General features: G+C 39.3%; 1 protein-coding gene across 4 annotated transcripts in view; it reads right to left on the bottom strand.

The window, feature by feature from the left end:
- Positions 1 to 797: 797 nt before the first annotated feature.
- USP33 (ubiquitin specific peptidase 33) overlaps positions 798 to 12,450 on the bottom strand; it is a 50,427-nt gene continuing 38,774 nt past the window's right edge. For all 4 annotated transcript variants that reach the window (XM_089515482.1, XM_089515479.1, XM_089515481.1 and 1 more), the window contains exons 19-24: positions 11,722 to 11,888; positions 9,931 to 10,012; positions 6,131 to 6,239; positions 3,246 to 3,348; positions 2,501 to 2,569; positions 798 to 1,881 (exon numbers count right to left, since the gene is read on the bottom strand). In XM_089515482.1, coding sequence (XP_089371608.1) covers positions 1,724 to 1,881; positions 2,501 to 2,569; positions 3,246 to 3,348; positions 6,131 to 6,239; positions 9,931 to 10,012; positions 11,722 to 11,888 — 688 coding nt within the window. In that variant the 3' untranslated portion in view covers positions 798 to 1,723. The remainder of the gene's footprint in view (positions 1,882 to 2,500; positions 2,570 to 3,245; positions 3,349 to 6,130; positions 6,240 to 9,930; positions 10,013 to 11,721; positions 11,889 to 12,450) is intronic.

Consider the following 12,450-nt stretch of genomic DNA (forward strand, 5'->3'; position numbering starts at 1 on the left):
CGTTTTGAAAAGGAGCGCCATTTCAGGGCTCCTTTTTCGCTGCACCAGGAAGCCTCGCGGTCTGGCCGCTGGGGCTTCCCTCCGCAGCGAATGGTGGCGGTGGGAGAACGGCCTAAAATTAGCATCTATAACCACTTATAAAGAGACACTGGACTCTTGAGAGCTTTCTAAAACTAGGTTATGACTAGTTATTTAGACAAAGAAACAACTTTTCTAGCAGTTATGACATTAATTTGGTTTATACCAAAGTACTAAGGGTCTAATATGTGTTTTGTCTCTAAACACAGCCATCAAATGCAAACCCTAATACTTCTAATTAACCAAAATATGATGGACAATATGAGGTCACACACTCATCTCTATGCTTATTGACAATTTGAGGCCACTGTAGCAAAATTACAACAAAATGACATGGAAATAAGGTATTTTCTGTACAGACACTTTTAGCTTCACTAGGATTGTACTTACAAAGAAGAATTAAGAGTGCTTTGTGCTTCATCACATAGTGAAATCTCCATTCAAATCTTCACATCAGAATAAGTAGTTATTAGCACAATACACTTTTAATTACGAGTCAGAAGAAAGTTACCAGATTTAAATTCTTGCTGAGCTCTTTCGGTTTTCCTGATTGTCATTTGTATGGTAGGTACTGAAACATTAAGGAAGACTGCATGCGTTTTTGAAGGTTTTTCCAGTCAAAAACAGATCATGTCTTTCATTTTGATCATGGATGAATCTATCACACTCAGTAATATTCCCAATACACAGCTTTTTGGTGTAGCTGAAGTTCAAACACCTTACCATTTAAAAAACTGTTTTTATTGAGCTAGCATTTAATAATATTGCTAATATGGTAGCAATATACAGGAAGAAAGACATTCAGGTGACATTCAACACTTCAATATGAATAATCAAGAATGCTTTTGCAATCTTCTTGCATGTGTTCAAGTCAACATCTGACATAATAAATCATGCCAATGAGCATTGCATAACTGAACAATATTTCTTTCCAGATGAAACAGTGCATTAAAAATGACTAGAAATTACCTCCAAAGCACAAGCAACAAACACACCCACCTCATGCTCTCAGAAACACTCTTCACAACTATGGGGTTGTTTACATACATATACTATTGATTATATGAGCTTATATATGTCAAAAATTATCTTAAACATTAGACAGAAACTTATTAATATCTGCTGATGAAAGCAATCCTATCTGAATCATTCATATACCTGATATCCCAAAACAAAAGCATTTGATAGTTTTTAGTTCATTATGTTTCTTCAAAACTGTAGTGCAAACAAAAGCATAACCTAACTTTTCCTGAGTTTTCATAGGAAATTAGAACCATATTTTTATTTGTTAAATTTAATTATCTTTCCACCAAATAGTTCTCAAGATCCTTTAATCTTGTCTTGACTAAATTTGATTTGAAAGAGTCTGTAAATTTATAGATCTGTTCAAAAGAATGGCTAAATCTTCCATCTATACTTCACATAGTTACAATTAAATGGGACAAAAAATTACATTTTCAAGTGAAGACCAGTCTCTGAAAATTCTAATACATTTTTAGAATGTGTATACTACAAATCTCAATTCATTTTCCACAGATGAATTAATGCCCAATGTCTTGTCACCCCACAGACAAAACAGCAAAACAAAAGATCTTGGGAATGTATGTTGAGTGGAAGTTCTCTCCTAAAAATACACCCTTGATGGCTACAGACCACGTGTTTCTAACTCAATCTTATCTTCACTTTGTAGTGGTTCAGGTTCAATTTGAGCAACAGGCGGCCTCAATATGATTTCTGGTCCTCCCCCATATATTGTTTGCAGAAAATTCCATGTTTCTTCAGAAATCTGTCCAGAATCAGCTCCTAAAAACATTTTTTGTTAAAAATATAATGGTCATTTTGAAGATCTCAGTTGGTTTTGAAAATATTTTGGTTAGAGACACTATATTTTAATACCAAGCACCCAGAGCTAAGAAAATACAAGTACAGTGGACTGTGTTTGCAGCATTAATGGGTCTATGATAGCAACTCATCAGTTTCTGCAACCGTACTGCACATTCAGCCCAGCCCTATTACATATATTGTGACATTTTTATTTTTATTTTGCCATGAGTAAATGTTTTACTATGTTCAAGACATTCAAGGAGACAACATTTACAAAGAGTCTTGACATTATAAAGGAATTCTGTCTCCCACTAACTTTGCTCCCTCACTCTTTTAGTCTGTGTCTTCATACATCTGCCTGAACATTTCTACAGGTGTTTCCAGTGGATCCTGCTGCCTCCTGTAAAAAGAGGGAGCCCTTCCATTCACAGAATGGGCCAATCTAGATCCAGCTCTGTGGTAAAAGTATGCGACACTTTGTATATGCCCTGCACACAGCAGAAATAGAGACAGGGACACAGCAAATCCTACATGCACATCACCACTGACAGAGAATGGAAAAAACTGAACAAAAAAGAGATTATCAGTAAGTCCATACCTTGTTTCAGAACAACTGTACCACATTTATTGACAGCAATTTTGGCATTATCAATGGGTCCTGGAGGATCTAATATACAGAAAAATATATTATATGGAATGTAACGGCATTGTAAGATTAGAGGAGTACACAGGAACATCATTTTTGTACTTTCTGCATTATCTCTTTTCGCTACTTCTAAACAAGTTAAATAAAATACTGAGTTATTAGCAAAACAGATCCATGATATTAAAATGGGAATTTTAAGAACCAGCACCAAATTTCAATTAACCTGTCTACAAGCACACAAGGAACTGCATATCTTTAGCTGCGCTTTTTTGGAGGGGGGTGGAAACACAGCTACTTTGCACTATAAACAGCTTTAAAAAAACATTTCTGAACCACTGCCCAAATCATTAAACAGACATTTCCACCCCCTCCAAAAAAAAAAAAAAAATCCATTAAAAATGTTATAAAAGCTCCTTAAAGTGCAAGCATATTTGTATGGTATTGTATTGATTCAGTTTGCATCTGCAAATATAGCATGTCTGTTCTAGTAGTTTCATTGTAAGCTGTGGTAGTTTCCCATATGCACATTTATCACGTGCCAAAACTTGTATTAGTCATTCTTTTCTCTTCATTTTATCAAAGTATCTGCACATTGGCAGAATTTTACTTTACCACAGTAATTTACTGATGGATAAAACGGTAAGTGCATAGTTAAGTGCCTACTACCAACTTGACATGTTTTCTGAAAGCTACTCACCACTGTCCTTGCCTTTCACAAACCCTTCCCATTCTCTGAACCACTGCATACTGATACAATAGAATATGGATGGAGAATCTTCTTCCTGGAATGCCTTATTGAGCTGAAAGACATTAAAAATAAGTTCTAAGACTGCAACCTTTGTGTCCCTTATGACGCTTCCTTGAATACAGTCGGACTTACTTCTGAGTAGATTTTAGAATTACACTACAAGATTTCTAGTTATACTGCAGTTACAGAATAATAATTTCAATAAGAAACCTTTAATATTTTCATTTATTATATTTTATCTTCATTCCACATTTCCCAGCTGTGAGTCTCAAGGCAGCTTAAAACAGAGAACAGCTAATATTTGTTATGTTTAGAGCACACAGTCAAATGAGAGGGGGGAAAATTCAGACTGATATCAAACATACATCTTTAATAAGCCTTCGTTTTGAACACTGGCGATTGTTCTCAATCAACGAGAGATGACTTTGGGATTGCAAATAGTGCTGTGGTCAGCTCATGGGCTTACAACCTGATAGATACTCCGAGTTAGGGAGATATCTCAAAGAAATAACCTGCAGGTTATATTTTGCCTGAGTGGCAGGATAGAGCTTAGAGCAGGGGTTGGCAACCTCCAGCCCGTGGGCCGGATCCGGCCCCCGGAGGCCTTTGTTGCGGCCCCCGGGGGCGGTTGCCGCCGCTGCCGGGCGAAAAAATAACGGCACCCAGAGTGGCAAAAAGCTGCGCTGGGCGCCACCATTTTTTCACCCAAAATGGCGGCGCCCAGAGGTGAAGTCTCGCGCGACCTCAAACAAGGTCGCGCGAGACTTCGGCCTCCAGGAGGCCCGATCCGGCCATCGGACCCCTCTTCGAGGGCTCCAGCGACGGCATCGGGCCACCTGGAGGCCCGATGCCAGCGACGGCGCCCTCGAAGAGGGCTCTGACGGCCGCATCGGGCCTCGAAGGCCCGCTGAAGCCATTGGAGCCCTGTTCGAGGGCCTCGGCGACGGCATCGGGCCTGCAGGAGGCCAGATGCGGCCGCTGGGGCCCTCGAATAGGGCTCCGACGGCTTCAGCGGGCCTTCCAGAGGCCCAATGTGGCCGTCGGGAGCCCTGTTCGAGGGCCCCGGTCGCTGGCACCCTCCAACAGGGCTCCGACAGTGGCAGCGGGCCTCTGGAAGGCCCAATGCCGCCGTCGCAGCCCTATTCGAGGGCTCCGGCAGCAGCAATGGGCCTCCTGGAGGCCCGATGCCGTCGGTGGCGCCCTCCAACAGGGCTCCAGTGGTGGCAGCGGGCCTCCAGGAGGCCCGGTGCCGTCACTGGGGTCCTCCAAGAGGCTTTTTTGCCGGCCTCTGACAGGGCCTGGGGCCCCGTCAGGAGCCTGCAAAGATGGGGAGGCCTGGCCCCCGGAGGGTGAAACTCCACCCCCAGCACGTGGCCCCGCCCCGGAGGGTGGAAGCTCCACCCCCAGCATTCAGCCCCGCCCCCGGAGGGTGGAAGCTCCACCCCCGGCTTTGGCCCCCCAGTCGCCTGAGGGACAGCAACCCGGCCCCCGGCCCAAAAAGGTTGCCTACCCCTGGCTTAGAGAAACTAAACAAGAGAAAAGAGCAGGGTAAATGTCCTTGGAAACAGTAACTTTGATAACGTAAAGAGTTGACTGGTTGAGTTGCAGTTCTGTTATATCCTGAGGGATTTCATAGCCTGGGTGGCTGAGTTAATAATAAGAATACAAAGATACATCTGGAACTAAGTGACCAAGAAAGACTAAAATAACAACTTTATATCATTGATACTTTATACAATTATATTTTTAAATACACTTTGGTTATTGTTTAAAACACCACTTGACCTGAGTTTTAAAACACAGAAACACGCTACTAAACACTAAGAGTCTAGAGTGGGCTGTCACATAATTTGGTGGCAGTGGTGGGAGAAGAATTCCCAGGTGCCTGCCATTATAGGACGCTTGTGGCACTCTTTCAGCAGCGCCAGAAGGAACTCGGTTTCCCGAGCGGCCCCTTTCTCCCTCTTCCCGCCGCTGTCAGAGTGTCCTTGGGGCTTGAAGCCCCAAGGACACCCCTTTCCAGACTGCAAGGAAGCAGCCTTTTGCCGCTTCCCAGCAGCCTGGAAAAGCGGCGGATTGGGGCCTCGGGGCTGCCGCTGTGGCAGCTGAGGCCCCAACCTGTCGGGGAAAGGGGCAGGTGCAGGCCGCCCAAAAGGGGCGGTATGTGTCCCACCAAAGCCAAACCTCCAACCATGAGAGAAATGGTAGAGAAAGAGGAGGTTGGAGAAGAAATGGTGGCTAGTGTTGAAACGGCCATTTCTGAACCTCAAGAAAGTTTAGAAATGTGGAAAATCAAACTTGAAATGGCCAGACTCAAGGAAAGTACTCATAACAGGGAAATACATGACATAAAAATGAAGAAACTGGAGAATGAGATGGCTGTGATGCTTGCCCCAATGCTGAAATTTCACCATCACATGACAAAATGGATACTGTGTGTGGTAAAAATACCATTACAAAGTATTTCAGTTATGAAAACCTAAATAAAAGTTAATGTAGACATCTTGGCTTGGATCTTGAGCTGACCTAGTGTGAACAGAAACCTTTCTGTTTGTGGAAGGCTCTTTGATCCAGAGGAGAAAGATATATATATATATATATATATATATATATATATATTACTTTATAGGCCTTGTACCACTTCCCATGCTATTTCAGGAGTCATTCAACTGCCAAATTAAATGGGGGGAGGAGGAGTTCCTCACAATGGAAGTATCCCATAGGCAGAGTGTTTCTCATGGGTCTGATGATCCAAGCCACCACTTTTGTGAAGGTAACACTTAAAAAACCAAAAACAAAACCATAAGTTATTTTAAAAAGGAAGGACACATTACCCGAATAAACATTTCCAGTTCTGTCTTCCTTCTTTTCTCTATTTTCTCTGCTTCCACTTGGCAGGTATGACAAACATACAGATGGTTAACAGCTGGTCCTCCACCATACCTATAATTAGTAGATTATTAAACATTTCACATACTCTTATCATGGAAAAAATAGATTCTGATGAATTAAAATCTTAAACTCTTTTCTGTGTGTTTTCCACAAATAAAACGTGTGTGTAAGAGGGACAGAAGCTGCATGCTCAGCTCCATTGCTGATGTCCATATGTCTGTCCCCAAAGTCTTCAAATGGAAACCTTCATGAGTGGGCAGTTGAACTCTTATAGGTGTTCCATGCAACTGGGATCCGCAATTGCACAGAGGCTCTGACTACATGAGGTGTGTTCAGCTACTCCAGTGTAGAAGCCCTCTGCAGATGTTTGGGCAATGCTTATGGGATGTGGGTGCAACAGCAGCAGCACCATCACAGACAATGGTGAGAGAGGTGCTAAATGCAGAGTGCAACTGTATTATTATCCATACATACATCCTATATATGGATAGCATGGGGAAAGGATTCTGATATATAAGAAAGCAAAACGACATACATAGCTAAAATATTAGAAAGATACAAATTACTCCACCTTGCCTATCACTGTAATATTCTAACCATTTTATCCCAGTCTTCAACGAAATATTGATATGTGTAATCAACCCCCAAAGAAAACAGTTGTATTAGCATATTAAAACAGAACTTATTTAAACATTATATTCTGCTGCTGAACTAAAGTTACTGGTAAGGAAGAGACAGGCATCTACAGTTATGGGATATGCTGCTTGATGAAAAAAGGATTCGCCAAGTTATTAAGACAATGTATGGAAGCCAACAGAATGGAAGGCTAACTGCAGAATGAGCCTCTCTCCTTCCAGCTTCAGCACCATACATCCTCCCAAATTTGCTATGGTGGGTCCTTCAAAACACCAGAGCAAATTTTGAGAGTACACAGGGGCTGTGTGATTCTGTGGAATTCCCCATGCATACTTCCTGAAGTAACTCTGTCAGCCTGAGGGCAGGAAACTGTCTAATTTTTTAAAAAATGTAAGCTGCTCTGATAGCCTTTTGGCTAAAGAGTGGGGTATAAATACTACTACTACTAATAATAATAACAACAACAACAACTTAACAGAAAAACCATGTTGGATTCATGGATCCACAGATCTCCTGCTTGCAGAATGGACCACTCCATTTCTGTTAAAAAGAAAGGAATATGTGACATCTGTCAATATCCCTTGCTTCCATCTAAAAAAACTGCTTCAGAAATTGGGAAGATGTTGTAGAAGAGGAGTAAACTGAGGGGCTGCTTGGAGGGATTCCTCAAGGTTCTTTGCTTTTTCTATTTGCCTAAAGCACAATTAGACCAAAGCCAATAAAGACATATGTATCCATTCATGACGTATTGGGATTTAGTTTGAAAGGGATATTCTATATGTTAGAATTTGGGATATTACATTCATTTCAAATCTGTACACTCCAAAAAAATTCATTACTCAAAAATGGACAAATACATAATATCTTGACTGATGAATGGACAAAGCATCTGATAGATTTTATGTTTACTGGAAATGGGTTCACTTAAGGTTCTGAAACTCCTCACCCATCTATGGATGGTGTAGATACTGTCAGTAATGAATCCAATGGCTTTGGTAGAGGAAATCCTACCAGAGAGCAGTTTTGAGGGACCTAACAAGTGGCACAGATACTGAAACATTTACAGTCTGACCACGCCATCCGTGGGCTTGCCATCCGTAGACTTGAGCTCACGCAGCTGGCAAGCCCTGGTGGACAAAATGGTGCAAGTGCTGCAGGCGTGCACTGCCGTACACAGGAATGTGCCACCATAGGAATCCATAGGATTCCAGCATAGGCAGTTTTTCTCATATGCAGGAGACTCCGGAACAGATCCCCTGCATATAGGAAGGGCCCACTATATTTTGGTACTGTTGAGAAAAAAGAATAACTACCTTATGTTGTGCCTTTATAATCTTACCTGTTGCCTTCTCTGATTTCATGAAAGCTAGCAATACATAAACTTTTCCGAAATAAATTATTTTATTTCATTACATATTCAAACAAAGGTTTGAAAGAAATAAGAGTTTTCCTTTGTGTTTGTGGAACACCTTTCTTTTTGTACATTCTGTAGCACAAGTTTTGAATGTGCTCTTCTAACCATTTGAAGATGGACAGCTCAGATGCCCATGGTATTAGATTTATCCACAGGCATTAAAGCAAGGCTTCTTACCCAAGAGGTCAAGATCCAGCTCCAGTGCAAAGATAAAAGGATGGTTGGAAAAAGCACACTAAAGATGCAAGAACTCACACCAAAGTATAGCTACTCTATCAGCTTGCTACAGAGCATAAGTTTTAGGTTTGTTTTCAAAATTTTGCTTGTATTTTTTATGTTATTAGCTAAAACATTTTGGCACATAAAAGACAACATTTTATCCTATTTCATCTCATTCTATTATGTGAAAACGATTACTAGATTCTAAGCTGCTTATGGCTTATACTGTAAACTATATTTATCTGCTACGCTGTACCTAAGAGCTAAATAAGCTTGACAAGGATTATGTCACTTGTTTTGTCAAAAATAGAATCATGCAGAAAACATAATGCAAACATGGTTCTGAGATTAAAATAATGATGAATTTGGAACAGCCAGTTTTTCAACCTTGCATGTGTTTCACCATTTTATTATTTTTATAAGATACTCTTTCCTTCCTTTTACAACTCTAAAATGAGTATCATACCAGATTTACAGCCAAATCCTTCATAAATTTTCTCAGATTTAAGATGAAATCTGTCCAATAAGAATTACTCCAAAGAAAACATGCAGACAACTGCAGCCTCAATTCTACCACATTTGGTTTTCTGGCTTACATCATGAGAGATTACTCTACTCATTAGCACAGAGACATAGGCAAGACACTACACGATCACCTTATGCTATCATTATTTTTCTATCTCTCAAATTCTGTAACGTGTTAGGAGCCAGTCCCAAAAGTTACACTAAAACACAAACATAATTTTCATTTCTATTTTTGCAAAGCAACGTTTTTTTCCTCTTAGCACCTGTCCTCAAGCACTAACCCCTTCAAGATACAGGTTGGGTGTGCAATATTTCAAGGCCTCAGCCTTGTCAAGAATAACTTGTCATTGTCCATCTGCTATACTGGAGTGAAGGGGCCTAGCATACAACCCAGTATGCTAAAAACACTCAAGCCCAAGACTTTTTGAAATGAAGAGGTTTATAATTCAACTATTATGAAACAAGTCTAGTTGCTTACTGGAGGCAGAAAACTAAAAAGTGAAGATAGTTTGCTACAGGTATGCAGAAAGACAATAATTATCATCTAATGCTTTTGTTCCATACACAGAAGGCTCTATAATCCAGCAGATTTATATGAGCAAAAGGAAATAGAAGTTATTACATATTACATATTATGTACATATATGCTCCTTTCCCCCAGTCCAGCAGTTCCTCCCTTCCACAACCACTTCTCACACCATTATAGAGGGTAACATTTGGGAACAGTTTGGGGCTTGCAAGGAAGAATCAGCAAAAACTGTATCCCGGCCTTTTGTTCACAAAAGTTTTTGTTGGATTAAAGATCCTTCTGAGAGCAGAACATGCAAATGGAAACAATAAAATATTTTGTTCAATTTCGCACAAAGGCTTTGTAAATATCAATTTTTTTCCCCAGCTACTATTTGATTAGCGTAGAAAAAACATTGTGTTTTACAAATGGAAGCTTACCGGCTGTACAAGCTATCCCAAATGTTCTGAGGCAGCATTACAACCAGATCCTCAACAGATGTAGCCTTGTGTGGTGGAACTCCTGTGGAAATGAAGACCAAGCCTTTGAATATTTTTATCTTTCAAAAATATTTTCGGTAAATAAGCTTTGCTTCTGACCATAAATGAAAACAAATGTCTGAAAGTTTCATCAAGCTGAGTGGTTCAAGCTGTCAAAATAAGTTGCTAGCATAACCTTCCCCTAGAACTGAGTAAGAAACGTATGAACTTGAAGTACAGTTATCCCATTAATATGTATAGAAAATTTTATTCCTATAATTTGCACAAAAGTTACAAAATTTTAAAACAGGTAATGGAAACTGAGTACCTGCTTGGGTTCAACATGCCATTCAAAAGCACTGCTCAGTAATTCACTGCTTCACTAGATACATCAATTCCCAAAAGTTCCCCCACAAACCCCTCATTCTTTTGATATGAAGGTTTGTTGCCAGAAGGGAATGTATAAAAGGTTTGAGTGAGAGAGAAACAAGAAGTTCATTCTACTTTATTTCAAACCAAAGGGTTGAATCCTGACACAATCCACTAGCAGCCTTGTGCTTCTAAACATGAATTGTGGAAGTTTTGTTGCTACTACTAGAATTACTTTTATAGATGTGTGAGTCAGTTTTAAAAATAACATCCAACCATTATGGATAAGATTCCTCAAGGTTTTTAAAGTACAGACCATCAATTAGTTTTAAGGTAACAGGACTTGAGTGATGCCATTTAGAATTTTTAGAGATATTCTATTTTGATGCCAAAACTAAAATTGCACATACTGTTGAGGAAATGCAAACTTGTTTATTTTCCAAGGGTCAATCTACAGAAGAAAAAGCCCTGAACCAAAAGAATTTCCCCCCACTTCAAACAAAGTTTTGATCTCCTAAATGGGACAACTTTAATAGTGTGCTTTAAAATAAAAGGCACTCCAAGAATGATAAAGCCATCACCTAATTTAACTTGGAATTGATACAGGGTTAAGAACTTGATTCAAAGAAATATGTGAGCCCTTTAATTTGGGACTTCACCACATTAGAAATAAGAGTTGAAAGTTCTTTTAGTGTTTTGCACCTGACCATCTAATGAAACTCTGACATCCTCTCCCCCAATACTTTTGCCTCTTCCTTATCAGTGTGCCTGAAATTAGCAGGCAAGATCCTTCTTTTGCTGATTTAGGAAACACTAAAGATTTTTAGAAGTTTAACAGAGTCAGATGCCCCCTCTGTCAGAGGCTAAGTGTGGAAATAAATGATGATGGGGGGAAAGCCTATGTGAACATAAACAGCAAAGCAAATTGCTGTTGGATGATGAAGATACTGGTCTTTCTAGCTCATATCTTATATATAATTATGATCTAACACAATTTTTACTATAGCTTTAAACTTAAATATTAGATGTCCAATGGTGATTATTTAAAACCAACAACAAGCAATCTACATGAAAAGTATGTGTATATGTGCATGTAATTTTAAATCAGCACACTCCCAATTTAATCTTCAACAGGAGGCATACCTCAAAAGAGTTAAACTCTAAAAGAAGTCATTTCTACTGTTAATAAAATAAAAAGGGAAATCAGGGCATATGATCACATCCTGAACTAATTACATGAGATACTCAATTCTGTAAGATGGCAACAGTGAAACTCTGCCAGCAAAGAGGCAAGGTCAAGGAAAACAGTAAATGTATTGTTCCAAAGTAACAAAACAAGCTTTCATCTTCACAGGGGGACAGTTTCCATAACAGCACTCTTACCTCCATGTATACAGAGGAAATCATTATTTGAAATAGGTCCCGGCTCTGCAAAAGTCCTGTATTTATTCAGCCACTGTCTGGAAATATAAAATTGGAGGAGGCTTGGTTCCATCACATTAAGATTTGACAGCCTCTGTCTCTCTTTTTTGGCTTCTTCGTTGCTTTTTCTATTGAAAAGAAGTAATATTAAAGATCATTTATGTAGATAATCTTATCCCAACTCCTATTGAAAATAAAATAGCATAATCATTTTTATTCACATATATTGAAGTGTCCAATTCAAGTAACACAACAATAGTTCTTCAGATTCATAGGCCTAAATCCAATTACTAGTACCAACCAGAGTAAACAACATTAAACATTAGGATTTACATACATATTTATAATTCAGCAACTGACTCTATAGGTTACTCAAACTGGAAGTAGCTACTAAATTTAGGCCAAATTGTTCTGTATGTTTATAAGGCAGTAACTTTAATTTGAAAGTATCTAATGAATTAATATAGGTATGTATACTATAATTATTCTTACTGCTCACAAGAAAGAGCTTCCAATTTTAAAAGACAAGGAAATGATGCAAATTTTGATTTGTTGTAAAGAGAAAATGTTTAGGTATTAACTTGCAAATCTATATAGTCTAACAAAAGCTAGCACATTATTTTCTTCCACAAGTGCAATACATCAGACTTCTCTTACACTGATGGGAACTCATTTATTTTAATGGTACAG

Source organism: Sceloporus occidentalis, unplaced genomic scaffold, assembly GCF_023333645.1.
Source record: "Sceloporus occidentalis isolate IW3139 unplaced genomic scaffold, rSceOcc1.0.p SCAF_3, whole genome shotgun sequence".
In the NCBI taxonomy this organism is placed as follows: domain Eukaryota; kingdom Metazoa; phylum Chordata; class Lepidosauria; order Squamata; family Phrynosomatidae; genus Sceloporus; species Sceloporus occidentalis.